A 27,210-nucleotide genomic window follows, 5' to 3' on the forward strand; every position below is an offset into this window, starting at 1 on the left:
TACTGGCAGGATCAACCAGGTTGCTACCCTTACTGCAGTAGAGTCAAACCTACTTTAGTCCTGCGGGAGGAAACTTCGGGAACCACTCCTTACTTGGTCATATATCTTAGGACATTGCAGAAGATAGGAACACGAAACAAGAAAATCAAAGGATCCCCCCCCCCTTCGGAGATAAAGTAACGGGATGACTCGCGCATAAAAAGTGCCGAAACAATGTTCCTTAATAACTATGAAAACTGCCCCTCGCACCCTACAAGATAAAAATGGCAGATGTAGACCTCTTCAAAGGTAATATAGAAGAAATACATAAGACCATTCCTACTGGAGTGAAAGAGGAGCGAAGTACTGCCAAGAAGTCCCCTCCCCCCACACCAAAGGAGATCCTTAGGTCAAATGGGGAGTGGAAATCTTGAGCTCCAGGCTTCGAGAGAAAACGGAAACCTAGCTGGATATGTAGTATAACAACTAAGCTACATTTGGGAGCTATCCCACTGCTCTATTATACATAAAATAGCAGCGAAATATCCAAACGTTGTGCGCTCCGGGAACCCCTCCTATAACAACATCAAGGCCCCAAGTGAGGTTCAAATCTTACTATGAAGTCAAACACCGAAAACAAATTTCGGAGAGGCCATATTGAAAATAAGGGAGCCGAGAGTCACACCCCAACAGGCTAAACCTTGCAAAGACTTTATATGGAGACCATAATAGTACACACACCTCAAAGCAGTCAGTGAACCGAATCTCCCCAAAATAAGGCTAGAAACAAATCCAGTTACCAATGAATCTGACAAGAGACACATATCCAACAAGTCGTAGTCACTTCGAACCTTCCCACGGTGAGAACAGGCACTAGTAAACTAAAACAAACTGTCAGCCTCACTTCACATATGTTCTATGATTTCCAGGTTGTAAAGTCTGGAACTAGGAAAAAACTTTTGTTAAGCGCTATTATTACTAGTATTACTAGTTTGTTTTTTTCTCCCATATTAAACTACATTAATATTGTATAGAGTTCAAATAATAGAAATATATACTTTTTTAGGCTAATTATTGATATAAATAAATGAGAGATTCTAGACATGTTGACCATACTCACACGGGGTGATATTTGCCAAATTTTGACACAGGGAATACTGGACACAATTCAAAAATAAACTAAAATGGGACAAATATTTGCTACATGCTTGCAAGAATTTAGAAACAAGGCCCTTCCTTACACACCAAGAAGGGTTCCAAAGAGTAATAGAAATAGTCATATACAAGATAGTACCAGACAAGATAAAAATAAAAAAATAATTTCTAATCCCGTAATACCAAGGCTAAATCTAGACAAAATAAGGGATCACTACTAGGATTGTTGCATTGTCCTGGTAGAGGTGGAATTATGGTCAGCTCTACCCTGCTTATAACTATAAGATATTGTCCTAATAATCCTTTTAATGTGTCGTACAACACTTGTCAAATCATGAACGATAATTCCATCTGCCAGGTTGCTAAAGGTGGCATGATTCTTTGTAGACTCTGACACCTCTAGTAATAATAAGCATTGGTTTAATCTTGACAAGATCTCGTTTAGTAGTTGAGTTATGTCATCTGGTAATAATGTATCTGTGAATGGTTCAAAGCAATGAATAGCTTCTTTAATCCATAAAATCCTAAATTTTAAGTCTGCTAGTGCATTTGAATTATTAACAGTATGATTACTTCTAGATAATGCACTAATTAAAGGTGGTAAAGTATCTGATAATGTTCTTGCAATGCCGAGTAGAACTGGATGACTAATAGGTAATGGCTCATTATCTAACCATATGCATGGATCAAACTTACAAGCTAAATACATAACCCAACTGCCACAATTAGGTGATGACTGTGCCATATCACCTGTTGACAAATTGGCCTGATCTGTAGATATCGCAATTGCAAAAGCCTTATCATATTGTTGCAAATAGAGACAATCTTCAATTTGTCTAGACACATCACCAAAAGAAGATATTTTTGAAGGTGTATCTCTAATAGTTGATGTAGTTACATAATAAGTATTGAAATTTGAATTTGTATGTTCAATTCTGGTTACACTTTCCTGTAATTGAGTTACAGCACTTGTCAAAGTTCCAAAAGAATCTGCAATCACTTGAGCTAAGTCATCTAGCGGGGCTGCTCTTGCAGCTTCGCTTGATCTCTTTAGTATTGACAATTGTTCTGAACAATTATTTGATGAATCAATCAAAGTATTCAAATTTCTTTCAGAATTCTGAACTATAACTGATATTTTATCACCATACTCTATAGTTAATGTTTCTACTTGTCTTAGCATATTAGATAACTTCTTGCTATCCTCCTTCACAGTTTTCTCAAGAGAGTCTACCTTTGTCAAGATAGTCTTTATCTCCTTCTCCATTATACCATATATTTCCTTTATAGAAGAATTAATCAAACATTTAAATTCGGTATTAATACATTTTACTAGGGATTTCTGAATTTCATCCTCTATAGCTGTTTTTATTTGTTGAACAATTGCAGATGTATCTAATATTGATCCATTATCCACTGGGGTTGAGCTGCTTTCAATTTGAGGACTAATTGATCCATGTTCTAAATTTAGAGCCCCAAACAAGGAAGATAAAATATCTGAACGATCTGAAGAAAGAGTTGTCATATTACCATGTTGCAATGATACTGACCCAGGTTTTATTCCAGAATTTTGCATAATTGCAGCATAATAATCAGCAGTTATATCTCTATTTGTATCATTAGATGTCGTATTAGAAGTAATATTACATAAAAACAGGTCTTGTGGTGTAGTGCCATTGTCATACTGTGTATTTGTTAACTTATCTACATCTTCAATTGGTGGTAATATTATAGATTCTAGTCCACCAAAAATATTTGATATAAATAACTCTAAAAAAAGTCTATTTGGTATATCCTTAGATAGATTTTTTTGATTTTTTATATCAATCCATGTGGTATAAGGTGGTGGGCGTATCGCTGCTGCATCTAATAGCCGTGATGGAAGTAAATACATAGCTTTTATTGGTCTTTGTGAGCTCAAATAACAAAGAATGAGCTGATTAGATATCTGAATCCCAATAAAGTCACCCCAAAATGGACCTACAAATCGAAGCTTTGTAGAATTATTCAGAGGTTCTGTAGAGTGTAAAGTAATATTTTGTATTAATTCCAAATCTTCTTCTGTATTAGCAGGGTCTATTGGTAGCTTCCATATATTTATATGGATTATGTTCCCAGTTAATGATAAGATCAAAACTATAAATGCATCTAAAGCCAAAGTATACTTTATATTCTCACGAATAGGAGTTACAGTAACATCAGCCAACTTAGAATTTACTGATAATAAACTATTCCTCCGGAAACTACGGTAATATTCTCCAGGACTAAGCCCTGCTGAAAAAATATCAAAGTGTCCAGTTGTTGTTGTTACAATTACATAATCTACAAGAAAGTAAGCATAACATATCTCACTTGGATCAGTGTAACGAATAATAATTGAATTAGATATATAACTTGAATTATTTGATGTACTTAAACCTGTGGATTCATATTGTAACATATGAGATTCACAAGAAGCTTTATTCCATAATAAAACTACATTATCATTCCAAGCTATAAAGCACCTATCATCCAAAGGGTTCATAGATACATATTTCCATTGAATTCCACCTGAATATAATGTGTTGAAACTATCAGTTTGAATATTTGAAATTGTTAAATCTTTGCCTCTTGAATATATAATATTATTAGATGAAGGTGACAAAGATAGCTTAGTAATGCCAAGTCCTGACAGTCTACTACTGCATTTCGAGCCATTACTCATATCTTCTTGTTTAATGATACCTGAATCCAACATAACAACTCTTGGAGCATCAGAAAACATGTGAACAATGTATTCTCTATTGCATTGAATACAAGATGAGGTTGCTTGTGCTGCAGAAAATGAATGCCAATCTGGTAGCTGAAATGCAGAATTAACATCCGTTATTTGTTGCCAAGTTTTTGCTTTCAGTATTATTATTCCTGACATCCTCAAAGTTGCAACTCTCAAGTTCTTATAAATGACAAAATACAGCCTTAATAGTAAAGTACCACTTTGCCAAACAGGATATCCCGCTTTGTACCTCAGCCAATTATTATTTAAGAGTCCTTATCAATACAGATGCATCTTCTTAACAATTATATTTAAAATTTCTCAATTTATATTAAATTAAACTCTCAATAAGAACTTAGTTCTTAATATAAATGCAATATGTAATGCATCAATATTAAGATATATCCAGACTTTATAAAGAAATATGGCTTTAACATGAAGTAATAAAGATAATAAAAAAAAAATAAAAAAAGTAATAAAATAAAATAAAATCACTAGATCTATAATATAAAGAAAAGTATAAAAAGTATTAATTCTTTCCTACTTTTATGTAGTATATTCTTATTTATAATCCTGTCTCGTTATATCCAAAGCCTTTAGCTTTGCCTCCTCAATATTACCAACCATATAAAATGCCATTTCTGGCAAGTCATCATAATTACCATTTAATAGTTCCTTAAACCCTTTTACTGTATCTTCTAATTCAACAAACCTACCTTCTTTCCCTGTAAATACTTCTGACATGAAAAAAGGTTGAGACAGAAATTTTTGTACCTTCCTAGCACGGGTTACTGTTTGTCTATCTTCATCATTAAGCTCATCTATACCTAATATAGCAATTATATCCTGAAGGGATTTATAATCTTGTAATAACTTTTGCACTTCTCTTGCAACATGGTAATGTTCATAGTCTATAATAGAGGAATCTAACATCCTTGAAGTACTATCCAAAGGGTCTACTGCAGGATAAATACCAAACTCAGCAATTTTTCTTGATAATACAGTTGTAGCATCTAAATGAGCAAATGTTGCAGCTGATGCTGGGTCTGTCAAATCATCAGCTGGTACATATACTGCTTGTACAGATGTTATAGATCCCTTTTTAGTTGTTGTAATCCGTTCTTGTAAAGCTCCTAAGTCAGTTGCTAGAGTTGGTTGATATCCTACTGCTGAGGGCATTCGACCTAAAAAAATAAAATAAAATAAAAAATAAAAGTAATACTCCTCTCTAAAATATACCAGATCAGTCGGTAATTCCAGCTTTTATAGTTTCCATTTATTTCAGCATTATATAAATACTTTGCTTTAAATGGAAATGTACATCATATATGGAAATATTATAAAGAGGATATATTAAATATTTCCTTTAAAACCTACCAAGTAATGCAGATACTTCACTACCAGCCTGAGTAAATCGATATATATTATCTATAAATAGTAAGACATCCTGACCCTTTTCATCCCTAAAATACTCTGCAACAGTTAAACCTGTCAGAGCAACCCTGGCACGCGCACCAGGGGGTTCATTCATTTGACCATATACAAGCGCTGTTTTAGAACCCGTAAAGTCACATTTAGTGTACTTATTACCTTTATAGTCCAATTCCATAGAAATAAATTTCTTCTTATTTACACCAGTTATTAACATTTCATGATATAAATCATTGCCTTCTCTTGTTCTTTCCCCTACACCTGCAAATACTGAATAACCTCCGTGTCTCTTTGCTACATTATTAATTAGTTCCATTATAAGTACTGTTTTACCTACACCAGCACCACCAAAAAGACCAATCTTGCCACCTTTTGCATATGGAGCTAATAAATCAACTACTTTAATACCTGTTATTAATATTGAGGGATCCGTACCTTGTTCAGTATATTCTGGAGCTTTTCTATGTATAGGTAATCTAATTGTAGATTCTATTGGACCACATTCATCCACTGATTCCCCAATAACATTCATTACACGACCTAATGTAGCATCTCCTACTGGTACAGATATTGGATTTCCAGTATCTAATACTGCTTGACCACGCATTAAACCTTCAGTTACATCCATTGCAATTGTACGAACACAATTATCCCCTAAATGCTGAGCTACTTCTAGTACAAGTTTATTTGGATGATCTTGTACTTCTAAAGCATTTAAAACCGATGGTAATATATTATCAAACTTAACATCTACTACAGCTCCAATAATCTGTGATATATATCCTTTTAGATGTATTTTAGAATCAGTTTTATATGTCGAAATATTTCTACTTTTATACTTATATAAGTAAAGATTATCCATATTACACTGATCTTGATAATAATAAGAAAAACTTCTACCTAAATATAAACTTGTAGGAATAAAATAACTTTTAAGATAGCTTGACTTGTTAAATATTGAATAAGTAATTTGATATTTATTAATAAATAAGTTGACCATCCTGATCTGTACTATAAAAGAGAATTATAATAAATTAACACCTAAAATGTGCTATAGATAATTATCCAAATAATTTACTACTAAGGTTTATATAGTTAAATGATTATTCAAATAACCATCAATTAATGTTATAAACTATTTTATGTTTTTTTGTATAAAAGCGCTAATGTCCTTTGTAATATTTACTTGTAATATTTGTGGTATTATGTAACATTATACTCTAGAGTAAACTTTAAATCATTTAAATTTACTAAGACGTTTATTAATAGAAATCTACTTATAATTGTTCAGAAGCAAAAATTATGTTATGAATTTGTTTAAGATAACTAAATTTCTTAGATCTGTAGGCAAGAGTAATATTGCTACAATCAATAATACTGGCTCATTATTACTGACACTATGTTCAACTTATGATTCATATTTTATCAAGACTCCAGTACATACAGTTACTCTACCAGGAAAAGAAGGAGATTTTACTATTAGTTATAATCATTCTCCAACAATTATTCAGTTATCAAGTGGACCTATTATTATAAGACGAAATTTAAGCGAAAATCCCCAATCCTTCTTCATATCTGATGGTTTTCTTTTATATAAGAGGTAAGATTTATAATATATTTAAGATATCAATTAAAAGAGATAGGGTACTTTATATATTTACAACATTTTTGGAATAAAAAAAATAAGAAAGTGAATATATAATTAGAAATTCAGATTTACATTTTATACTTGAGTATTACTTATTAGTATTGTATATTTTTATAGATCTAATGAAAATTTTATTGCAGAAGTTATAGGTATTGAGATATTTCCATTAGAGTACTTTGATAAGAGTTGTGTGAATACATTAATAAAGGATATTGAGAAACAATCTAGAAGTACTCCTTGGGAACTTACAAAATTTCACCTAGGGTAAGCTATATTAAGAAGAAAAAAAAAAGAAAAAAAGTTATTTTAATAAAAATATTTGAATTGGATCTTTAGGCTTCAATTATGTAGAAGATTATTAAATTGTTTAGTTTAAGTTTTAGTTGTTCATTTACTTTTTCTTTTTTTTTATTTTTAAATATATTCCTTATATTATTATTTAGCAATATTATTAGGAAACCTAAAATTATATCTTGTATATATAGACATAAATTTATATTGTATGAAAATATATCTGAAAAGTGGGTTTAGAACTTTAAACTATTATATTATATTATTGAATAAAGGAAGAAAAAAAAATTCTAAATAGAGATTAAGAACGGTAACAGAAGTCATTTTAGGCGGGTTTTTTCTTTGTTTAATTTGGAGGGGGATAATTTAATACTTTCTACTGCAAAGATTTCTATATTCTTAGATTTTTGCAATCAATAGAAAATGACTGCAATAGAAAATGCAGATAATTGGTCACCTGAGGAAGCTGTAGAGAGTGTAAAGATGTTGACTGTTAATGAGTTACAATCACGTATAAGACTTCTAGATGGTGAAGTAAAATTGATGAAGAGTGAGAACAATCGCCTACAACACGAATTAAACCAAATGAATGAGAGAATACGAAGTAATATTGAAAAGATTAAACTGAATCGTCAATTACCATATCTAGTTGCAAATGTTGTGGAATCGTTAGAATTTAATGACGATGACAATAATGAAGGAGAAGGAGTTGATTTTGATGGTGATAAAAATGGTAAATGTATGGTTATAAAGACGTCTTCTAGACAGACTGTATTTTTACCAGTAATAGGATTAGTTCCAGAGGATGAACTTAAACCAGGAGATTTAGTTGGAGTTAATAAGGATAGTTATTTAATTCTTGATAAATTACCTCCAGAATATGATTCTCGAGTAAAAGCAATGGAAGTTGATGAGAGACCTACAGAGGAATATTCAGATGTTGGAGGTCTAGATAAGCAAATACAAGAGTTAGTAGAGGCAATAGTTTTACCTATGACACATAAGGACCGTTTTGATAAGATTGGTATCAAACCTCCAAAAGGAGTACTAATGTATGGTCCTCCAGGAACAGGTAAAACTTTATTAGCTAGGGCATGTGCAGCACAGACAAAAGCTACATTTTTAAAACTTGCAGGGCCTCAATTAGTACAAATGTTTATTGGAGATGGAGCAAAGATGGTTCGTGATGCATTTCAGATAGCTCGTGAGAAAGCTCCTGCAATAATTTTTATAGATGAATTAGATGCTATTGGAATGAAAAGATTTGATAGTGAACATAGTGGAGATAGAGAGGTACAAAGAACCATGCTTGAATTGTTAAATCAGTTGGATGGCTTTAGTTCAGATGATAGAGTAAAAGTTATTGCAGCTACAAATCGTCCAGATACTCTAGATCCTGCCCTACTTAGATCTGGAAGATTAGATCGTAAAGTTGAACTACCACATCCTAATGAAGATGCAAGAGCTCATATTTTACAGATTCATAGCAGAAAGATGAATGTAGATAAAAATGATGTAAATTTTCAGGAATTAGCTCGTTCTACGGATGACTTTAATGGAGCTCAATTAAAAGCTGTTTGTGTAGAGGCAGGAATGACTGCACTTAGAAGAGGAGCTACTATTTTATGTCATGAAGATTTTGTAGAGGGTATTGCAGCTGTATTATCAAAGAAGAAGTCACCTCTAACATATTTTTCTTAAGACTCAAATATAGAGGTTTATTTTATTTTAATATGGTTACAAATAATTTGTTTCTAAACTAGTGAGCCCTAAAATAAGGATATTACATTTTTTTTTTCTTTATAAACATAGGAACTATCAATAAATTGTGTATTTATTGGACATAATGTAATTCAATACAGTTAATTTATACTAATGAATTATGTTATTTAAATATTAGATTTTTAATATAAAAGATAATATTGGCAATATATAACAAATTATTTAATAAGGGTATAAAGAGTTATTAGTTTAGAAGAGGGTAAGTGAAATTATCCTTTAGAATACTAATGCTCTAGGATGAGAAATCTAAGGCTTCTATTGAAGTCAAATACTAATATGTGATATGATTGAAATATCTACAAATCTAGATCTCAAAAATTATGAAAACACAACTAAAGTACCACTGTACATATTTACATATAATTCTTAATCTCTATGCTTTTTTTTTTCATAATTACATGTATATACAAATGATACTTTCTTCTCTTGATTTGATATAATTTTGAGTATTTAATATATTTTCGTATTAACTTCAGATTTCGGCTTTGTATATATATATTTCTTCTTTTAGAGGAAATAGGAATAATGAAAAATAAGAGAAAAAAAAAAATACACACACACAAAATATTCTATATATATATATATATATATATATATATATATAATATCTAGAAAATATGTAATTTTACAAATTTTTCATTAGATCCTCTTTTCTCTATTGAAACTCTACTTTGGAGTTAGTAGTCATTTTCTCATCATCTCCAAAATAAGGGTATGAGTCCCAATTTGGATGTTTCTCAATAATAGAATGTTTCATATTTACTTCTAATATTTCAAAAAAAATCTTTTCAAAATGTTCTTCATTCCATTGAACAGGTATTGGTTTCTTATTTCTATCCAATAATAACCAAGTCACATTTTGAGGAGCTAATTTAAGTAATAATTGTCTACGGTATGCAGTATTTCTAACTGTTCCATTTATTCCAGATTTAGTAAAAGTAGAATTCAAAGTGTTATCATTCCCTCCCAAAATAGAAGATTCATAATTTTGGTTAATAGATTTAGAATCCTTAATTTTAGATTTTCTCTTATTAGGTTTCCACCATTTACTTTTTATAATATCACTAAAATAACTTGCAGCTGAAGAATCACTATTCGTAAAAGATGAAGAATCAAATTCTAAATTGAAATTTTCAGTGGAAATATCTAAATCTAAAGAACCAGTACCATTATCCTCTCGTGCACTTGAAATTCCATCTGAATTTGCTTTAGGTGAAGTTTCTTGACATCTTGAAATTCGACCCTTAACTGCTGTAGATGTAGTTGCAAGATCAATATGTATGTGTCCGAGTCTATTAGATGATACTAGGGCAGTAGCATCCAAAGTTCTATAAGCTTGTTGTAAACTAATTTGTATTAGTTGCTCCATTGATGATGGAATCTCTAAATCCTCACGACACAAAAACTGTGCAATCTGATGAAGATTTAAATGCATTGAAGAGGCTAATTTAAGCCATCTAATAGATACACGCATACTTCGAAGGCATTCATCTCTAATCAAAAGCTTTCTTTTAAGTCTCTCTGCATCTGCATCAGGATCCATATATTTTATTATACGTAATTCTGTCTTACTAAATGGAATATTTGAATGGGGCCAATCATACCAGACCCAATCAAATTGGGCTACATCTAACACATCTGGTAAACATAGACCATGATCAATTGGAACTAATTTATACTTTGTTTTCCTACCATCAGGTGTACTTAAAGGGCTTTCATAAGAGGCTATAGAAATATCACCAAAATGTGTTGTAATAGGTAATTTCATTGTATAATTAGATTGTAAAGGGATAACTAGTATGTTACTGTCATTCCTATCCAAATTAAAAAGACAAATATCTAAAATACCAATTCTATGAACATCTCTAATACTAAATACACATGAATCAAAATTTCCTACTGTCTCACTTGTGGCAATATACTCTTGAAATGCTCCTAATTTCCATCCTGTTTCATAACAATTAGATTTTAACTTGGGTAAAGTTGGTTCAGGATCAAAAATATCACCCATTTGTAAAGTAAATTTGTTCCAACTATTATAATTAAAAGCAGTATGAGAAGCTTCTAATAATGTAGTCTCAGGTACACCAGCAAATCCATGATAGTAACCATCCCAAATTGCAGTTGCAACTTCACGACTTGCTCCTTCACCTGAAAGTACTCCAGATCTAAATCCTTGCTGCCCAAGTTTTCCTTGATAACCTCTAGGATTATTAGGAGCAAATGCCTCTTCATCTAATGGTTTAAACATTGCTACAACTTGTCCCATTGCATTATACATCCTATATGTTGCACCAGTTCCATCAAGGGTTAATTTAGGGTGTACATTACGACTCAAAGCTAATTGTACTTCAGCTAAAATCTTTTGTATCTTTGTAGATAATTTCAATCCTGTACTTCTTAATCCAAAATCTGTCTTACTCATACGTAAAGAATAGTGTAATGGCCGTCTCTGTTTCTCAAATATTTGCATTAGTCTATTATTTGGAATTTCTACTCCCCTATAGAATAATTGAATATCACGAACCCCTGTACTCTTAGGAAGATCTAAATATTTAATAACTAAACGTTTTACCATTTGACAATCATAGAAAGGGTATATAGAAAGAAAAATACGTTTAGATCCATCTAATTCATCTATACACAAGGAAAATTTCTGCATATCATTTATCCCAGCTCTTAAAGCATTATGAGTTGAAAAGTATACCTGTTGAGCTACTGGATAATTCCCTGTAGATATCATCTTTACCAAATAATTTAATATAACCTAAATTACTTAGTTTACATCTCAATATAGACCAATTGTACATTCAAAATAAACATTTCCTTGATATAGTTGCTGGCTAATATGCCTCTAATATTCCCGCCTAAATCTAAATAGCTTTTAATACTACTCTATAAATGCAGTATCTGAATAGGTTTATCACAACAATCCCAAACTTGTGGAAAAAATAGCCTATCAGATCTTAATAGACGTATTTCTTTATTATCTATTGGATCATTGTAAGAATCTACAATCTATAATACAAAATAAGTCAATTATTCAAGATATGTTTATCTTATTCATATTACAAAAGACTTACATGAATAATCCCGTCAGTTATAACTTTTGATAGGATATCTAAGTAATCATTAATTAATGACTCTTTTTGTTTATTATCTATTTCTTGTGTCTAAATGACAAAATTGACATTATATTTAAGCTATTATATGGGGATAATATTAGAAAATTTATTAATATCCCCATTTATCTTTATAATATAATCTAAACTTACTGGAATAAATCTCCCAATATACCATTCAATTAATGATATATCACTTTGAGGTTGATCCCATTGAGATTCTAACTGTTTAAGTCTATAACTTATATTTATACTAAAATGTATATATTTATTCCAAGATATCCGCTTCTAAAGAAAAATAAATAAATATATTTAGAACTTTTACAATTTATTAGAAATATGTAATTACTCTACCTCTATATTATTACTAATATTAGCTGTTCTCATCTTTTTTTTTCTTTTATTTAGATCCTAAGTTCATAATACCATTCTATTAATATTTCAAAGAGTTTTAACTCAGGCGCATGTGGGTAATAGAAAGATGTTATTTTAAATAAAATCCTGTCTATATGACAAAATTTTGTTTCTTATTAAAAAAAAAAAAAAATAATAATAAAATATGGTATATACTACCATAATTATGTTAATATAATTACAGTATATCACTAATATAATCTTGATATCTCTTAATTTCTAGGCTCTCTAAAAATTAAAATAAAAAAGAAATCCAAACTAATTAAAATTATCTTATATATATCATAATATTAATAAGATAAGAATTATTCAGTAATAATAAATTTAAAAATATCAAAATAAATGAGATTATATAAAGTTCAAGAAATATTAGATTTAATTTCAAACCGCCTTAACAAATATTACCGCTTATTGTATTCGTCTCGAGATTTATCTATTTAATAGTATATTGTTGTTTTTACCATTATTTACTGTTAATGTTACTAAATAAATAGACAATAAAATAAATGATGACTAAATCCTAATAATTAACTTCAATTTACCAATTTGAGAGGATAATATGAGTTGATCTTATGTCAATTTACAGTGGCTATAATTAGAATTTTTTTCTACTTTAAATTTGGATGAAATATCCACTAAATGTGATTGATACAAGTTTTATAAGTTGAAATATTTAATAGTTTGTAAATTTAATATTATATAACTATCGAATAGAATTTTTATAAGTATAAGTGTAATCTAATATATATTTGTGATCACTGATATTCAGTATTTTCTGGAACTTTATACTTTAATATTATCAAGATCTTAGATTTAGATTTTTCTTTTTTTCTTTTTTTCTTTTTTAGTAGTCTTCAGTGTTAGCTAATTCCTTTTGGAGTGGTTTGTTTTAATGGATTAACAATTTATACTTTTAATATACCTATTTAATGTATAATTTTTTTGTATAATAAAGTGATATTATCAATTTATAATTTCATTATAAATTAGGGATGAATTTACAATTTCTTATATGGAAGTAGTTGGAAATATTTATAAAGTATTCCTTTTATATAGGGAAGATAATATATATAAAAGATTTTATTAAGTCTATACTATTAAGTACCTGTTCATTATGCAATAATATTACTTACAATTGGAATGACTTATATATTACATTGAATAAATACCAAAATATAGATAATTATATAACAAATATTGAATAAATTAGATAAGTTAAATTACCTATAAATATATTTATTATTATTATAGATAATATTAATATTTCCCCTCTTAGATTATGCTTAATTAATAATTAGGATTGTTTAATAATATATTTTGTAATTTATGTATTCAAAATAGTGAATACACTAAGATTTACTTAGAGTTTATAGTAATAATATTTATAGATGAAATGGATATTTCTTTTTTCTCTTTTATATATAATACAATATAGATCATAATAAGAACTTGGAGCTTAAACTTTAGTAGATACAAATAAAAGAAACTGATATTGTAGGATTATCTAAGTGAAAGTTAGGATTATATTAGAAATATAACTTCATTAAAATGTATAAGATAACTTTTTTTTTTTTAATTCTTATAAAATCACTTAGATTTAATATATATCATACAAGCTCTCTTGATATTATCTAGTAATATTATTGAATAGAATTTTCTCTTTTCCTTTTTTTTCTCTTTTTTATTTTTATGATATTATCAGAAAAGAAAAAAGAAGTAAGAGTAATTATTCTTTCTATTATATTCTAATAAACTAACAATATAAAATATTAAGATCTACTGTATTATTTAGTATTTAAATATAATAAAATTCTCCCCATTCTTGATTGAATCACATATTTTCTTGAATTAATAATAATAAAGGAATTTTCTACTATTAAACTTATAATATTGTTATTATAATAGATGCCTTCTATGCTTTATTATTTTGTAGTACCGTTTTATCCGCCTGATTATTCGCATTATCCCGCCTAGATGAAAGCGTCTCAAATTCTTGTATTATTTCAATCTGTCTCTGAGAAAGTGGTAAATTTGGTAATACTAACTTAAAATTAATTATAAGATCACCATAACCTATACCATTTATTTTCGGTGGGCCTTTAGTTTTAAGAATTTTCTGTGTACCTGGTTTAGTACCTGGTAATATAGACATCTTAATATACCCTAAATTATCTAAGGAAGGAACTTTAACTTCATCCCCTAGAAGACATTGTTTTATTGTTAATGGCACATCAACATGAATATCATCACCAATCCATTTAAATTTAGGATGAGCTTTAATTAATATTGTTATAAATAAATTCCCTGATTTTCCACCTCTATTTCCAGCATGCCCTTGATTTAATATTCTTAATTCCATTCCATGACGTATACCCTTAGGAATATCTATTTGTACTTTTTTTGTTTGAAATTGAACTCCTGTCCCATTACATCCTTTACAAGGGTGTGTAATTATATTACCATATCCATTACATTCTTGACAATGAATTTTAAATACGAATGAACCCCTTTCAAAATCTTTGGTACCTGTTCCATTACAACTTTTACATGTTGATGCTAATGTACCATGATCACATCCACTACCATTACAATTTTTACAATTACATTTTGCTTTTAAATCTATTGTTTTAGAGACTCCATTAATAGATTCCATTAAATTTATTGGTAAATCAATATAAATATTATCTCCACGAAATTGTTTAGTACCAAATACAGAACTAAAGTGAATATTATCTGTTGAATTATCTGAATTATCTGCCATATTCCCCAAAATATCTGTAAAATCTGTAAAAGACCACATTCTACTATTAAATCCATTAATTCCAGATTGTTGTTGAGACCATGCTGAAGCAGCAGCTGGATCATCTGGTAGACAACCAGTAGTATCGAAAAATGAGCGTTTTTTTGGATCACATAAAAGTTCATATGCACTAAAAAGAGAAAAAAAAGTACATGAATAATTTTGTTTATGAAACTAAATAATATTTAGACAATACCTACCTTGTAATTTCTGCCATTTTATTTTTAGCTTCAGGAGTTGGATTTATATCAGGATGAAATTTCTTTGCTAATTCTCGAAATTTCCTTTTTATTTCATTAGTGGATGCTGTTTTAGATATTCCCAAAACTTTATATGGGTTAGAAAATGATTTTGATTTATTAGATGAAAAAAAATTAAGAGGAGTTTTTATATAGAACTTAATTAAAGGTTTCAACATAGTTGAAGTTATATGTCTTTTTATACTCCTAGATAGATATGTTGGGATATATGAACGTATTTGAAGACATGTTGCAGATATCATTATCTTCTCAAGAGAGCTATATTATCATCAATAATACTATCAAGGAGTATTTGACAAGATTCATTTAGGTACAATTTATTTCTATTATAAGCGAGCGAAATAAGGCTAAAAGCGCTTCTAATTTATTGACATGGAGACCATAGTCATAACTGGATTATTCTTCTTTATATTATTAGTTAAAATTTTGCTATAGTATCAATAAATTGATGGACTTACCTTATTTTTTCCTCAATTTATTTAAAAATTATTGGAATTATTACTTGTTTCACCTATAAATTTAAAAATACTGATTTTTTTTTATTTAGTAATATTATCCTTAAATTACTTAAGAAAATTTATTAGATCTATTAATATGGAACTTTATTTACTATAAAAGTGGATTCTTTTTTTTAATTTTATATATTTCTTTGTAATAAATAATGTCTAGATAATACCATTTAACTATAACTTTTTATTATTATGATTTTTTTTTTATTTTTAATATTTACAATTATTTTTTTCTGAAAGTCCACCTTATTTTTGGCGCCTTATGGCGCCAAATAAGTTAGAGAAATATTATTTTCTAATAATAATAGAATTTGAGAGAGTAAAAAAAAAATAAATAAGAAGATATGCTTGAAGACAAAAAGGATCATTTTGAAGGTATATCACTCACAAGTAAATCTGGAACTCAAATTCCATATGGTTTAAATCGTTGTGTATTACTTATAATTTATTGCCTATTTTGTGCATTAACAACATCAGCAATTCAGCAAAATATTTGTATAAGATTAATTCTAGTTAAACTGGGTGCTTATGAATGGTTATGTGATCCAAATTCTACTGAAAATTTACCTACTGGTGCAAAGTGTAGATTACAAGATAACCATTTAACTACTTGTTGGACAGCAGGTATAATGGCTCCGAATTTGGTTTTATCTGTTTTAGGATTTGGTAGATTATTTGATTATATAGGCCCAAAGTATACTGGAATAACTGGCCAAGTAATGTTTATGTTAGGTATAATTATATTCTGTATTAGTAATGTAAATTTACCACTTTATCCATTAGGATTTATTTTAATTGGAATCCCTCAAGGTCCAATATTTAATAGTGTAATATCAATAGCAAATCTTTTTCCAAATCATAGTAATCAAATCATTTCACTATTAAGTACTATGGGAGATTTATCAGCCTCTGTTTTTTATTGTATTTATTATATTCATGAATATTCAAAAGCAAATTTAAAAGGTATACTTATATTTTATGCATTATTTGTATGTGGATCATTAACTTTAGTTGCAATATTTTTAATTCCTAAGATTTCTTTTGAAAAATATATTGATAATAATGAGAATATAATAGATAATGAATCTCATAGATTATCTATTGAAACAGATAGTTCTTCAGAATCAAACAAATCATCTATTAAACCTTATTTACATTCTGCATCATTTAAAACGCAATTAATATCATCATATTTTTTATTATTATTACCATATTTTACTCTTACAGTATTCCGATCTGATTCAATAAAAGCTTGTTTAGATGCATTTCTTTTAGAATCAAATTCTGAAAATATTAATGAAGTTCGTTATCATATGTCAATATTTTCAACTATTCAATGTTTTTCTTTTATATTCTCATTGGCTAATGGTTTTGTTATGGATTTTATTGGAGTCGCAAAAGGTTTAATTTTACAGAATACATTTGGAGTTATTGTTTCACTTTTTTTTATATTTCCAAATGGTAGTACTCGTATTTTATCATTCTTTATTTATTTTGCATATAGTAGTTGTATATATGCAGCTGCATATTGTTATTTGGCAAAATGTTTTGGATTTTCTAATATTAATTTTTTAATGGCATTGATTACAGGGCCTGTAGGGTTCTTATACATTGTCATACCTCTAATGTATGGCCATTTGGATTCATCTAATTATTTCTATTTTCATTTATTTTATGTCGGAATTTCCATATTAATGTATATAACCCCTATTAATATGTTAATTAATAAACCTGAAAATTATAAACCTAAAGTATTAATGAGAGATGTCAAATCAGTATTAATTCCAGTTAATAATAGAAATAATGATACTGAGCAATGTAATGTTTAGAAAAATTAAATATATTTATTTTAATATTATTAAATCTTCATTATAGAATGTGTTATTTTACTTATCACTTTAAAGTCAATATTTAATTAAATAGTCAAATTTTGAAATTAAATTAAAGAATTATTAGGTAATAAACATTTACTATTTATTCATACTATACTATAGCCTTAAAGAACATTGAAAGAAATACAAATGAGATAAAGCATTGTAAGAAGAAATAAAACACTTCAAATGCAAGTATAAATGAAAATGTAAAGGCTATTGAACTTCCAGTTATTAATGCTAAAGCAATCTTAACTGCTTCTCCTAATACTGAAAAAGCCAATAAAGGACGAATTGCTTGAAAACTCATTCTTGCTAATAAAGTGATATATTCCCTTAAATTTGTAAATATTGAAGATGTAAAATTTAAGATATCAATAAAGTATATAAATCTTAAAGGTAATATTATGATATTAAGATTTTCATAATATTTTGAGAATCCGGTACTTTTATATTCTGTATTAAGTAACTTTTCATATTTATTTAATTTATCTATATTGTTATTGTTATTGTTATTGTATTCTGTTATTTTATCTTTATATTCTTTATTACTTAGATCTTGTTCTCTACTTTTCAAGTAAAAATTGGAGAATTTCTCTATATTTCCAAACTTTGGTATAAAAGTATGAATCCAAACTTTGTTATAACAAAAAATTGGAATATAGTCATTTGATCTAAGTGGAAATTTGCAATTATTTAATCTATTTGAATATAATCTAAGAAATCTTATTGAAAAATTTTGCATTAATAAATAAATAAAACTATTAAAAGATTACATTTAAAAACATAAAAATTAAATATTTCGTGTTAGCGGGCATTTTCAGCCGCCAAAAGGAATATGACTATTGTAAGTTTTCGGACTGTTTATCCTGAATATATTGGATATGGTATTTAAGGATACCTCCCATTGTATTATTATCAAAATATCATATATACTATAACTAATAATAATATTTTATAAGAGAAAATTAAAAATGATATCAAATGACCACATTAAGAAATTTTTGTCAGATGTAATTTCTATCTAAGTGTTTAATTTAGTAAAATTAATCAAAAGAATATCTATTTACTTATTAAGTGTTATTAATAAAAAAAAGTATACTTTCAGACTTTTAATAAGAAACTTCAAAAAGAAAAAAAAAATCTAGTATTATGTCCTAGGGTAGGGTATTATTTTCCCGCCTGGTCTGGACAAGACTCTTGCAGCATGTATTGAATTTTTTCCTTTATTATATTGTAACATATAAAGTTTTTATTTTATTTATAGACTTTAGTGTTATATACTTGGAGTGTTAATAGATTAGTTCTTTCTATCTCTATAAAGAGATCTTCTTATCAGGGAAGTAGAAAACTTTGAAGAGTGGAGAGTTACAATAAATCTTCACATACTAATATTACTAAAATGACAAATCCTGTAGCAATTAATACACACAACCATGATAAAGGAAATAATTATGAGAAAAAAGAACTTCAGATAAGACAAGAGCATAATGAAGATAATGGATGTCCTAGTGATGAAAAATATAATACAACAGATTTGATATACGCAGCTATGTGTACTAAGTGTGCTGGAGAGTTAGAACATGAGAAAAATCCTGAGAAATCTTATTGTAACCCGAGGAGAATTAGTGGTATTGAACAAGTCTCTAGGGGTTTAATAATTGAAAGTAAATCATTTATTGATGCTAATAGATGTATGGCTAAATATCTAAATCAAAATGGACAAGATAGTTCAGATTTATGTTCAAGCCCAGAAGAAAAAACTAAAAATAGTGAATATACTAAGGAAGTAGGATATTCTTCAAAAAATAATGATATTTCACATACTAATCATTGTTTATTTGATAGGACCTGCCTAATTCAGGAACACGCCCTAAAAAATCGTAATATTAATGATTATTATGACTTAAATTTAGGAAATCTTGGTAGAGGATCTTATGGATCAGTTGTTAAAGCTATTGACAAACAATCTGGGGCTTATAGAGCTGTAAAAGTAATTTTTAAACCAAAATTAGAGAATATAAATAGATTAAAAAGAGAAATTTTAATAATGAAACGTTTAGATCATCCAAATATTATCAAATTATTTGAAGTTTTTGAGGATACAAATTATCTATACTTTGTAATGGAAATTTGTACTGGAGGTGAATTATTTGACCGTATAATAAAAAGAGGACATTTTTCAGAACGTTATGCAGCTATAATAATGAGACAAGTATTTAGTGCTATAGCCTATTGTCATGCCAATGAATTTATGCATAGGGATTTAAAACCTGAAAATCTTTTATTTGCCGATTCATCAACAAATTCACTTTTAAAAGTTATTGATTGGGGTTTTGCAGCTAAATGTCCAAAATCACACAAATTTACATCAATTGTTGGAACCCCATATTATGTAGCTCCTGAGGTATTATCTGGAAGTTATAGTAAATTATGCGATTTATGGAGTGCTGGTGTTATTTTATATATTTTATTGTGTGGTTATCCTCCATTTCATGGTAAAGATAATACTGAGATTTTAAGGAGGGTAAAGACTGGAAAATATTCTTTTGAGCATAATAGTTGGAAATACATATCAGACTCAGCAAAAGATTTAATAAAACGTCTTTTAATGTTGGATCCAAATTGTCGTATTACTGCTCAGGATGCTTTATGTCATCCTTGGTTAAAAGCACTAATTTCTAAGCCTGTATCAATAGAATCAGAATATTTTACAAGTGATATTTGTAATTTATTATTAAAAAGATTTAGAGATTTTCAAAGGCAGAATAAGTTAAAAAAATTAGCTTTGACATGTGTAGCTTATCATCTTAGTGATGCAGATATTGGAGCTTTGCAGAATTTATTTAGTACACTTGATCGGAATGGTGATGGTGTTTTATCAATTAGTGAAATGAGAAGTGCTTTACATAAAATACAACATGTAGCTCAATTTGGAGATGATATTGATGCTTTACTCCTAGAATTAGATACTGATGGTAATGGAAGAATTGATTATACTGAATTTCTTGCTGCATCTATTGATCATAAGTTATATGAACAAGAATCACTTTGTAAAGCTGCATTTAAAGTTTTTGATTTAGATATGGATGGACGTATTAGCCCATCTGAATTACACAGAGTACTTAATAGTACTTTTATGCAGGAAGCTTTTGAAAGATCTACTATACAATCTCTTTTAAAAGAAGTAGATACAAATCAAGATGGATATATAGATTTTAATGAATTTATGGATATGATGATAGGAGAAAAAGATAGGCATATAAATGGAGTTATAAAGTCACAAGAATCTCCTAATGTACGAGTAAATAATTCAACTATTACAAAACACAGCTTCTTTTCTGGAATTTTAGATATTGCAGATATTTTAAAAAGTAAATTTGATACTTCTAACTAATAAGAATAAAATTTGGATCTTCTCTTTTCCCTTTTTCTTCGATATAACTTTAGATATTTTATTAGGTACTTGATTACTATTAGTTACTTTAAGTACTAATATAAAGTTGATTTTAAATAAAAATAAAAAGAGGTCCAAATAGAAAGATCTCTATATAATAAATTTGATCATATTTGTAAATATATAGGCCTTAAATATGATGGATTCAAGCCTCTATATTATGATTATAAATCCACAATACTATGTCTGATGTATTAGGCGCTTAATATATGATGCATTACATGGGAATTTTTAATTTAACCACCAGGGGCTTGAGGGGAATAATAGGTTTATAACCTAATATAAAAAATCTTGAACTTTTAGAATAAGAATTGATTAAATTATATATTTAAAAATGTTATATACCAATTTAAAATTCTTACTTATTTTTGGTGAGGTTTTATTAAGTTTACCGTTATTTAAGATAACACAAGCTTCATTTGTTCATAATTATACTGAAGTTATATCAAATAATCATACATCATGGTTTAATTTACCAATGCTAAATGATTTTTTGAACTATGAAACTAACTCTAAGGATTTGAGCTCTGAACTCAATGATGTTTCTAAGATAATAAGACTGGCACCATCTACAAACTTAAAAGATTCTAACTGGATTCCATTTAATATAGAAGACTTTATTTCTATCTTTAAATCAAAACTTCAAAGTACTAAAGCAGAAAATAATTCAACTATACAAAATAAATATAATACCATTATAAAATATTTAGAATCTATAAATCCTCTACACAATAAGGTAAAAGATAATGATACAATAAACTCAGATAAAAAAAGTCAGTGGAATGAATATTTTAATCTTCCTATGGGTATTTTTAATAAAACTAATAAGAACAAAAATCAAAATGTGCCAATAACTGAAAGCATAAGTATTACAAAGGCAAATAATCAAAATTTAAATAAAACAAAAATAAAAAATGAACAAAATGTAGATCTATTAGAGAAAAAAAATAAAGTAGATATTTGCAATATTTCTATAGTTACTGCATATAAAGATTGTATTGGGGAATGTAAAAGGAAATTGAAGAAATCTCAAAGAGATACAGGAGGAATTACTCCACTGCATATTTCAGAGCTCAATACTTGCTTTCAAGGCTGCAAATATAATGCTGAACATTCAGCAGATTGTGAGCTATCAGCTGAGACTATTAAATTAATAAATGAAGAAATTCAACTTCCTGTTCCAACAATACGTCGTAATATTAAAAAAGAAAAGAATAAGCATGGAATATTATATAGATATATATTTGGGCCATTTATAAGATTGTGTATTTCCATATTATTTTGTTTAGTAGGAATAATTGGTATACTGTATTATTTCAGACAATACAAGCTATATCCACGATTTGCAGATACAATTACAAGAATAATTGAGTCATATTACACTGAAGAAGAAAGAAGAAGAGCTATTTTCGAAGGGAATAATTTCCCTCAAAAACCAAGTGTAGATTGGAAAAGATCTCTTAATTATATTATACGTTTAAATTTTTTACCAAATTTTTTTGCTACTAATTTATCTTGGTTAGTTCCCCAGAGAAGAGATATCAATCAACCCATTGATTCATCTAATTATATACAGATGAGCTGAGAATTTAAGATATTTACTAATGTATTTATTTTTATGAAAAGATTAATAGAGGATTTGATCACTAGTTTATTTCAAATTACAAATTTGAATGGATTTTATAAGAGATCTTTACTAATATTTCATTTTGCTTAATTTTTTAGTAAATTGGGAATATTGAAATTAATGTTTAAACAAATGATTATTAATATTATAAAATGAAATTTATTAACATCCATTGATTATTTTATTATCAAATTACTGTACTATTTGTGTGATAACAAATAATATAGTGAAATATATACTTTTGTTTTAAAATATCAGCAAAATATTGGAGAACTACTACTCGAAACTATATATTAAAAATAAGGAATTTTCCATAAATGGCTAGTAGTAGGAGCTATGAAAGGTGATTTACTAAGATTAACCTAAGGCTTCTTTTTATCAAATGAATTTGATTAATAATCACAACTGATCTAACAATAATTAGTACTTTAAAATTTATTAAAATGGATTTTGTTTGATCTATCAGGAAGATTTACTACTTAGTTTGATATAATATTTTAAATATTTACTTTTTCTAAAAGGTTAAAAAAAAGATGTTATACTTATTTTGAAGTTTATGTTTGAAGTTTTATAACTTTTTGTTAGAAATAAGTTAAATATATTATTCAGTAATTCAATCTATCTTAAAAGGTTTAATTATACTAAAAGAAACTAAATCTAGATCAACGTGTAACTTTTTTAAGAAAATTATAATATGTATATAAAGTAAAAGTATCACTTAAATATTAATTTATTTACTTTTTACTTTTTACTTTTTTTAGTAAGATTAATAAAATAATTGATTATTGGTTATTAAACACAAATAAGATTTACTATTAAAGTACAGATTTGAACAAAATAAAACTTTAAGTGAATAGAATAATTGAGATAAAATATTATAGACTAATAGGAGCAAGAAAGTTACCTATGTAATAGTTCAATTATATTAGGATCACACTAATTGTAGTTAATTAGTAGATTAATTTTAAGGAAGATTAAAAAGTGTTAATAAAACACTAATTTTGCTATAAGCTAGTCTAAATATAAAACTTTAATATGGAAAAAAAAATATATTTTTAGTATATGCTTATTAAATCTATTAAATAAGTGTATTAATGAAAATAAGAAATAATTTTATAATCACTTTTAAACCAACTTTTAACTTCAATGTTTCTTAAGAAAATATAAGATATGAGAGTAATATTAGATTTTATTAAATATATATTAAAAAGTTTTGTTATTATAAATCTCTTCTAACTAAGCTTATAAATTATATTAAAAAAATACTTGAATATATCTAAGTGGATTATAAACTAAATGGTCGATACATATGTTTTGTGAATATCTTAGAATTTGTATTATTCACACTTAAAGTCTAAGTAATTTAATATTCACTTTTTCCATGTAATAATATATCCAAATATCTTGTACTTCATCAAGTTATATCTTACTTAAACTTACTCATTTAAACAAAGTTTTAAGAGAATATGAATAAATTGAATAGATTAGTACTGCAATGAGATGTGCTGATCTCCTCTTTGGGAATTTGAAGAAAAATATTACTTCAAAAAGATCAATCCATATTAATAACTTCTTATTCTGATATTATATCTTCTGAAGATTGTGAATATTTCTGAGATGAATATGGAATATTATCTATTTCAGTTTGATCTTGCTTCAATTGTTCAATTGCAGCCTTATATTCATCACTGGAAACTAATGGGTTAAAACCGTCCATAATTTTCCATAATAAAAAAAATCCAGCATCTCTACTTCTCCAATAGTTAGTGTGGGACTGAAGAAATGCAAGAGAGGAAATATAGTGTTCAGTAATACCTTCTTGTAACTGGTAATCAAATCTTACAGGACAATTTGGAATTTCTTCTTGTTTCAACATTGAGAAATTCTCATTAGTTTCTTCAATGCTTGTGTATTCTAGAGGGCTTCTATTTGTAGTTGGGGAAACATTTTTTATTGAATCACAATTTCGAATTGAGTTTAGACCTCTTCCTGCTGATATTTGACTTTTAAAGCGAGATATAACAGATTCATCATATAAATTCTTAACTTTTTGTTCACTTGAGACTACATTTACTTCAAGAGTGGACTTGAGCTCTTCACTATCATTTCCCCAACCCAGTATTCCACCCAATACTACATTTGATATAGATGATGTGATTCCACTAATTCCATCATAAAGTGCTCTCCTTGCATTTTCCATGTCTTTGTCCCACTGATGATATGTACGTTTAGCTAAATTTCTCCAATATGGTAATACTACAGGTTCTGGTAAAGGGCTTATACCGGGATAAAGTAGAGGTTCCAATCTATATGCTACAGGATCGTATGGATGAAAAATATTATATACTTTTAAATTAGAAATTTTCTTTAAAATAGATGTATCATTATTTTGATTTTGTTGTACCAGGCCTAAATCTTTTGAAAAAGTAAGTCCAGATTTCAAATATTCAGGAAAAATCATTACTAATAGAGCTGGTAGAGGAGAACCCCATAAAAACAAGTGATCAACAACAAATTCTAATTCTGGAATAGGGGATCTAGTCACACGAGTTTGTTGCCTAGCTGCTAATTCATATGCTATTATACTCCCCAAAGAGTGTCCAATAAGAACAACATTTGGTTCCTCCTTTGTTCTAAATCTATATTCCCTAATCTTTGAGTTCAATTGTTTGGCAACTTCAGCTACAATAAAGTCACCATATCTTGGAACCATGAAATATAATAAGTCCCCAAAAGCTCTATTTAAAAACATACGATTATCTCTTTTATTTTGCAGAGTTATTTTATCAAACATGTTATCTTGAAATGCTACAAGTGGACTTTTCCAATCAACTGTGTCAACTGTTATGTCAATATCTACTTCCCAAAACCAATGAGCCTTAATAGATTCAAGTTGATAAACAAATTCTTCTCTATTTTTTGCAATCGTATTTTCATTACTTCCAATACCATGTACTAAAAGTATTACATGAGGTGGACGTTTACACTTTCTTGGTAAAAATGGACCATAACCTTCTATAACTGGTGCTTTTTTTTCTAATAACTCATTAGAGTCACAATTATTACTTTTTAAAGTTAGATTTGTGGGTCGATCTATTGTATATGCTCTTGACATTGTATCTGTAGCAGATGAAGTTTTTGAAGTTATAGATGGTACTCTTGTAAAAGGATATTTGTACTTTTTGTTATCATTTAAACTCCCTTCAAAGCTATTCATATTTAAGGAGTTTGTTTCACTTGACGCATTATTTAAATTTCTCCTCAATATTTTAAGATTTGAACCTATTCCAAGATGAATAGATGATTCACATTTAGAGCTGAATTCATCATTTTCATCAGTAATATCCATACTCTGCCCATTTGCCAACTTTTCTGTAATATTATTATCAGAATCAATATTATTAGAAATATTATATTCATATTTACTAGTAGTAGAGGTGGAGTTGTATTTCCTATCATCCCTTACTAAAGGATATTTAAAATTTGCATAGCTTTCAGTTATATCTTTCCTATGAAATACACTTATTGACTCTATATCTTTGTACCCAGTTACACAACATTCTCCCTTATACGTTTCATAATTTGAGTTAGATCCTGGAGGCAAATGGTGAATAGAACTTTTATAATTATCAGTATTCAATATTACAGAAGTAATAGATACATAACTTTCCAAAGAATCCCCAGATTCATTAATCTCAACTTCTTCATCAGTCTGTAAATCTTCAAAATCTTGTAGGCTAAATCCAATCGAGACTTCACTCCTTTTAGACTCAGTATCCCCACTCCTCGGCCCTTCTGATACTATGCTCATTCAAAAGAGCTTAATAAGCCTAATATATTATCTAAATTCTAAATATTCTAAGTAAATATTTTGGCATTACAGTTATATAAAAAAAATTATATTAAGGTTCAAAAGAGAATTTCCTAAAGTACCCTAACATGGGATATTCTACTATCAGGATTAACAGTTAACTCATCTGTTACCGCCTTATTACTTTTTGAAGGGAGGGGGGGAGTCTATAGTGTTGCTGTAGTTTAGTGGCAGAATTTGTTGCATGCAAATGCAACAAAATTTACATACTCTCTCGTCCAGTACAATTTTGTTTTAA

The 27,210-nt window shown here is 28.1% G+C and overlaps 12 protein-coding genes across 12 annotated transcripts; 5 read left to right on the forward strand and 7 right to left on the reverse strand.

Moving 5' to 3' along the window:
* Positions 1-1,351: 1,351 nt before the first annotated feature.
* On the reverse strand, positions 1,352-4,045 carry cand_007380 (uncharacterized protein; the record flags this gene model as incomplete). The annotated part of the gene is made up of 1 exon (XM_067210978.1): positions 1,352-4,045. One exon carries the CDS (start codon positions 4,043-4,045, stop codon positions 1,352-1,354), a length of 2,694 nt encoding a protein of 897 aa, XP_067067838.1.
* Positions 4,046-4,450: 405 nt separating this feature from the next.
* On the reverse strand, positions 4,451-6,320 carry cand_007390 (ATP synthase beta subunit; the record flags this gene model as incomplete). The annotated part of the gene is made up of 2 exons (XM_067210979.1): positions 4,451-5,073; positions 5,267-6,320. The coding sequence occupies 2 exons, from the start codon at positions 6,318-6,320 to the stop codon at positions 4,451-4,453; spliced, it is 1,677 nt and encodes a 558-aa protein (XP_067067839.1).
* Positions 6,321-6,627: 307 nt separating this feature from the next.
* cand_007400 (ATP synthase delta subunit) lies at positions 6,628-7,344 on the forward strand (the record flags this gene model as incomplete). The annotated part of the gene is made up of 3 exons (XM_067210980.1): positions 6,628-6,920; positions 7,086-7,232; positions 7,305-7,344. 3 exons carry the CDS (start codon positions 6,628-6,630, stop codon positions 7,342-7,344), a joined length of 480 nt encoding a protein of 159 aa, XP_067067840.1.
* Positions 7,345-7,682: 338 nt separating this feature from the next.
* Positions 7,683-8,960, forward strand: cand_007410 (26s proteasome regulatory subunit 6A; the record flags this gene model as incomplete). The annotated part of the gene is made up of 1 exon (XM_067210981.1): positions 7,683-8,960. One exon carries the CDS (start codon positions 7,683-7,685, stop codon positions 8,958-8,960), a length of 1,278 nt encoding a protein of 425 aa, XP_067067841.1.
* A 736-nt stretch (positions 8,961-9,696) lies between these two features.
* On the reverse strand, positions 9,697-11,784 carry cand_007420 (phosphatidylinositol 3- and 4-kinase family protein; the record flags this gene model as incomplete). The annotated part of the gene is made up of 1 exon (XM_067210982.1): positions 9,697-11,784. The coding sequence occupies one exon, from the start codon at positions 11,782-11,784 to the stop codon at positions 9,697-9,699; it is 2,088 nt and encodes a 695-aa protein (XP_067067842.1).
* Positions 11,785-11,936: 152 nt separating this feature from the next.
* cand_007430 (uncharacterized protein) lies at positions 11,937-12,550 on the reverse strand (the record flags this gene model as incomplete). The annotated part of the gene is made up of 4 exons (XM_067210983.1): positions 11,937-12,059; positions 12,125-12,214; positions 12,317-12,451; positions 12,518-12,550. The coding sequence occupies 4 exons, from the start codon at positions 12,548-12,550 to the stop codon at positions 11,937-11,939; spliced, it is 381 nt and encodes a 126-aa protein (XP_067067843.1).
* Positions 12,551-14,489: 1,939 nt separating this feature from the next.
* On the reverse strand, positions 14,490-15,879 carry cand_007440 (uncharacterized protein; the record flags this gene model as incomplete). Its single annotated transcript, XM_067210984.1, has 2 exons — positions 14,490-15,507; positions 15,578-15,879. The coding sequence occupies 2 exons, from the start codon at positions 15,877-15,879 to the stop codon at positions 14,490-14,492; spliced, it is 1,320 nt and encodes a 439-aa protein (XP_067067844.1).
* Positions 15,880-16,490: 611 nt separating this feature from the next.
* On the forward strand, positions 16,491-17,975 carry cand_007450 (uncharacterized protein; the record flags this gene model as incomplete). Its single annotated transcript, XM_067210985.1, has 1 exon — positions 16,491-17,975. One exon carries the CDS (start codon positions 16,491-16,493, stop codon positions 17,973-17,975), a length of 1,485 nt encoding a protein of 494 aa, XP_067067845.1.
* A 154-nt stretch (positions 17,976-18,129) lies between these two features.
* Positions 18,130-18,762, reverse strand: cand_007460 (uncharacterized protein; the record flags this gene model as incomplete). Its single annotated transcript, XM_067210986.1, has 1 exon — positions 18,130-18,762. The coding sequence occupies one exon, from the start codon at positions 18,760-18,762 to the stop codon at positions 18,130-18,132; it is 633 nt and encodes a 210-aa protein (XP_067067846.1).
* A 657-nt stretch (positions 18,763-19,419) lies between these two features.
* On the forward strand, positions 19,420-21,414 carry cand_007470 (protein kinase domain-containing protein; the record flags this gene model as incomplete). Its single annotated transcript, XM_067210987.1, has 1 exon — positions 19,420-21,414. The coding sequence occupies one exon, from the start codon at positions 19,420-19,422 to the stop codon at positions 21,412-21,414; it is 1,995 nt and encodes a 664-aa protein (XP_067067847.1).
* A 394-nt stretch (positions 21,415-21,808) lies between these two features.
* Positions 21,809-23,059, forward strand: cand_007480 (uncharacterized protein; the record flags this gene model as incomplete). Its single annotated transcript, XM_067210988.1, has 1 exon — positions 21,809-23,059. One exon carries the CDS (start codon positions 21,809-21,811, stop codon positions 23,057-23,059), a length of 1,251 nt encoding a protein of 416 aa, XP_067067848.1.
* Positions 23,060-24,674: 1,615 nt separating this feature from the next.
* Positions 24,675-26,912, reverse strand: cand_007490 (DDHD domain-containing protein; the record flags this gene model as incomplete). Its single annotated transcript, XM_067210989.1, has 1 exon — positions 24,675-26,912. The coding sequence occupies one exon, from the start codon at positions 26,910-26,912 to the stop codon at positions 24,675-24,677; it is 2,238 nt and encodes a 745-aa protein (XP_067067849.1).
* Between the last annotated feature and the right edge of the window lie 298 nt (positions 26,913-27,210).

This window comes from Cryptosporidium andersoni (assembly GCF_001865355.1).
Source record: "Cryptosporidium andersoni isolate 30847 chromosome Unknown contig_50, whole genome shotgun sequence".
NCBI classification, from domain to species: domain Eukaryota; phylum Apicomplexa; class Conoidasida; order Eucoccidiorida; family Cryptosporidiidae; genus Cryptosporidium; species Cryptosporidium andersoni.